Raw genomic sequence first — 1,767 nt, forward strand, 5'->3', positions numbered from 1 at the left:
TCTTCAGTGGTTGGCATACTTTTCTGTATCTCTCTGTTGCAATGGCCAGTAGAAAACCATAGTTACAAAGTCCTGTGAATACTGTTAAGCTCATATGGAACTTGCACAATATATCCCAGGTTGTCATCAAAGGGTAAATGTTTTGGACAATACGAGCTGGTGTCACACAGGTACATATAATCAAATCAACACACGCCAGCATCACAACAAAGAAATAAGTTGGAGATAATTTCAAACGAAATCCATAAACGTAAATAGTTAAAATGTTTCCAACAAAAGCCGTGGTCATAGCTAATGCAATAAGAATAGTAAACGGAAGTCGTATCAAAACTTGTTGTCTGTTGAGTTCTTCGATGGTGATATACTCCGTACCGTCTGTTAAATTCGGATATGATGACATCCTTCTCCAATTTAGGGGTGTGTTTTTTCTGTTTAATCTGAATAGGAAAAAATAGAAATAAGGAATATTATCCTCAAGCTCCATCATTACTTTGGGATAGACAAATTCATAATCAAACTCTAGGACTTAGATATACACACAACATAGAGAAAATAGTACTAAAAGGAACTGAACTTACATAGACTACGTTTTACCTTTTACTTGTTTCAATCATTGGATGGCTGTCACTTCTGCTGAACCTTTGGAACTAAGAGAAACCAATGCATGTAGTCAATAGGTGTGACAGGGGACAATCACAAACTCAAATACACATGCATAGACACACAGACACATACGTACTGCACGAACATAACATAATTGGAGAAGAAATATATCAGCAGGGCAAGGAGATAATTTTTTTTTTCTAGTTTCAGCTACATATATTTCTTCCCCACAAAAGACCATTTGAATACACAATAAATTAAAACAAGGCACTTACTCAGAGATTTTAGGTTCGTTCGGTAGTTGTGGAGCTCACACAATGATATGAAGCTAAAGCAACAATGTTCTTCATACAAGAATAAGTGAAAACTCTGGATGTCAGTCTCTCTCTCTATATATATATGTGCACAAACGAACAAAATTCTCGGACCTTGAGTCACGCTGTGGCACCTGCAAAATATTAGCAATATGTGTGTGTGGGAGGTGGGGGTCGTGAATGTGTGTGTATACATACATCTACGCGCGAATACACACACACACACACACACACCACACACACACACACACACACACACACACACACACACGCACACACACACACACACACACGCATTCTTTTCTCCACTTAAGCTTATGAGCTTGCTGTCGTTTAATTTCCTGAAACTTGTTTAGCGCATCCTATTATGTTATAGTGTATTTCATTACTACATGAAGACACATGTGAAGGCGTGTGGCTCAGTGGTTAGAGCATCGAGCTTACGATCGTGAGGTTGTGAGCTCGAATCCCGGACCGGGCTGCGTGTTGTGTCCTTGAGCAAGACACTTTATTTCACGTTGCTTCAGTTCACTCAGCTGTAGAAATCAGTTGCGACGTCACAGGTGCCAAGCTGTATCGGCCCTTGCCTTTCCTTTGGACAACATCGGTGACGTGGAGAGGGGAGGCCGGTATGCATGGGCGACTGCTGGTCTTCCATAAAAAAACAACCTTGCCCAGACTTGTGCCTAAGAGGGTAACTCTCTCGGTGCAAACCCATGGTCAGTGTCTGACCGAAGGGGGTCACCATATGAAGACACATTAGTGACATGAGGTCTTCCATTTTAACAACCTCTAGCGAGAGACACTCTCCACCGTTACTAACCTGCTAGAAATTGCAACAAAATCACCT

General features: G+C 41.0%; 1 protein-coding gene across 1 annotated transcript in view; it reads right to left on the minus strand.

Annotated features, from left to right (window-relative positions):
• The window catches only part of LOC115217209 (alpha-2Da adrenergic receptor-like), a 1,209-nt gene extending 809 nt beyond the window's left edge, over positions 1-400 (minus strand). The window contains exon 1 of the mRNA XM_029786849.1: positions 1-400. This exon is cut by the window's left edge and continues 809 nt beyond it. Within this exon, the coding sequence (XP_029642709.1) occupies positions 1-400 (400 nt within the window).
• Positions 401-1,767: the final 1,367 nt, after the last annotated feature.

Source organism: Octopus sinensis, linkage group LG11, assembly GCF_006345805.1.
Source record: "Octopus sinensis linkage group LG11, ASM634580v1, whole genome shotgun sequence".
Lineage (NCBI taxonomy): Eukaryota > Metazoa > Mollusca > Cephalopoda > Octopoda > Octopodidae > Octopus > Octopus sinensis.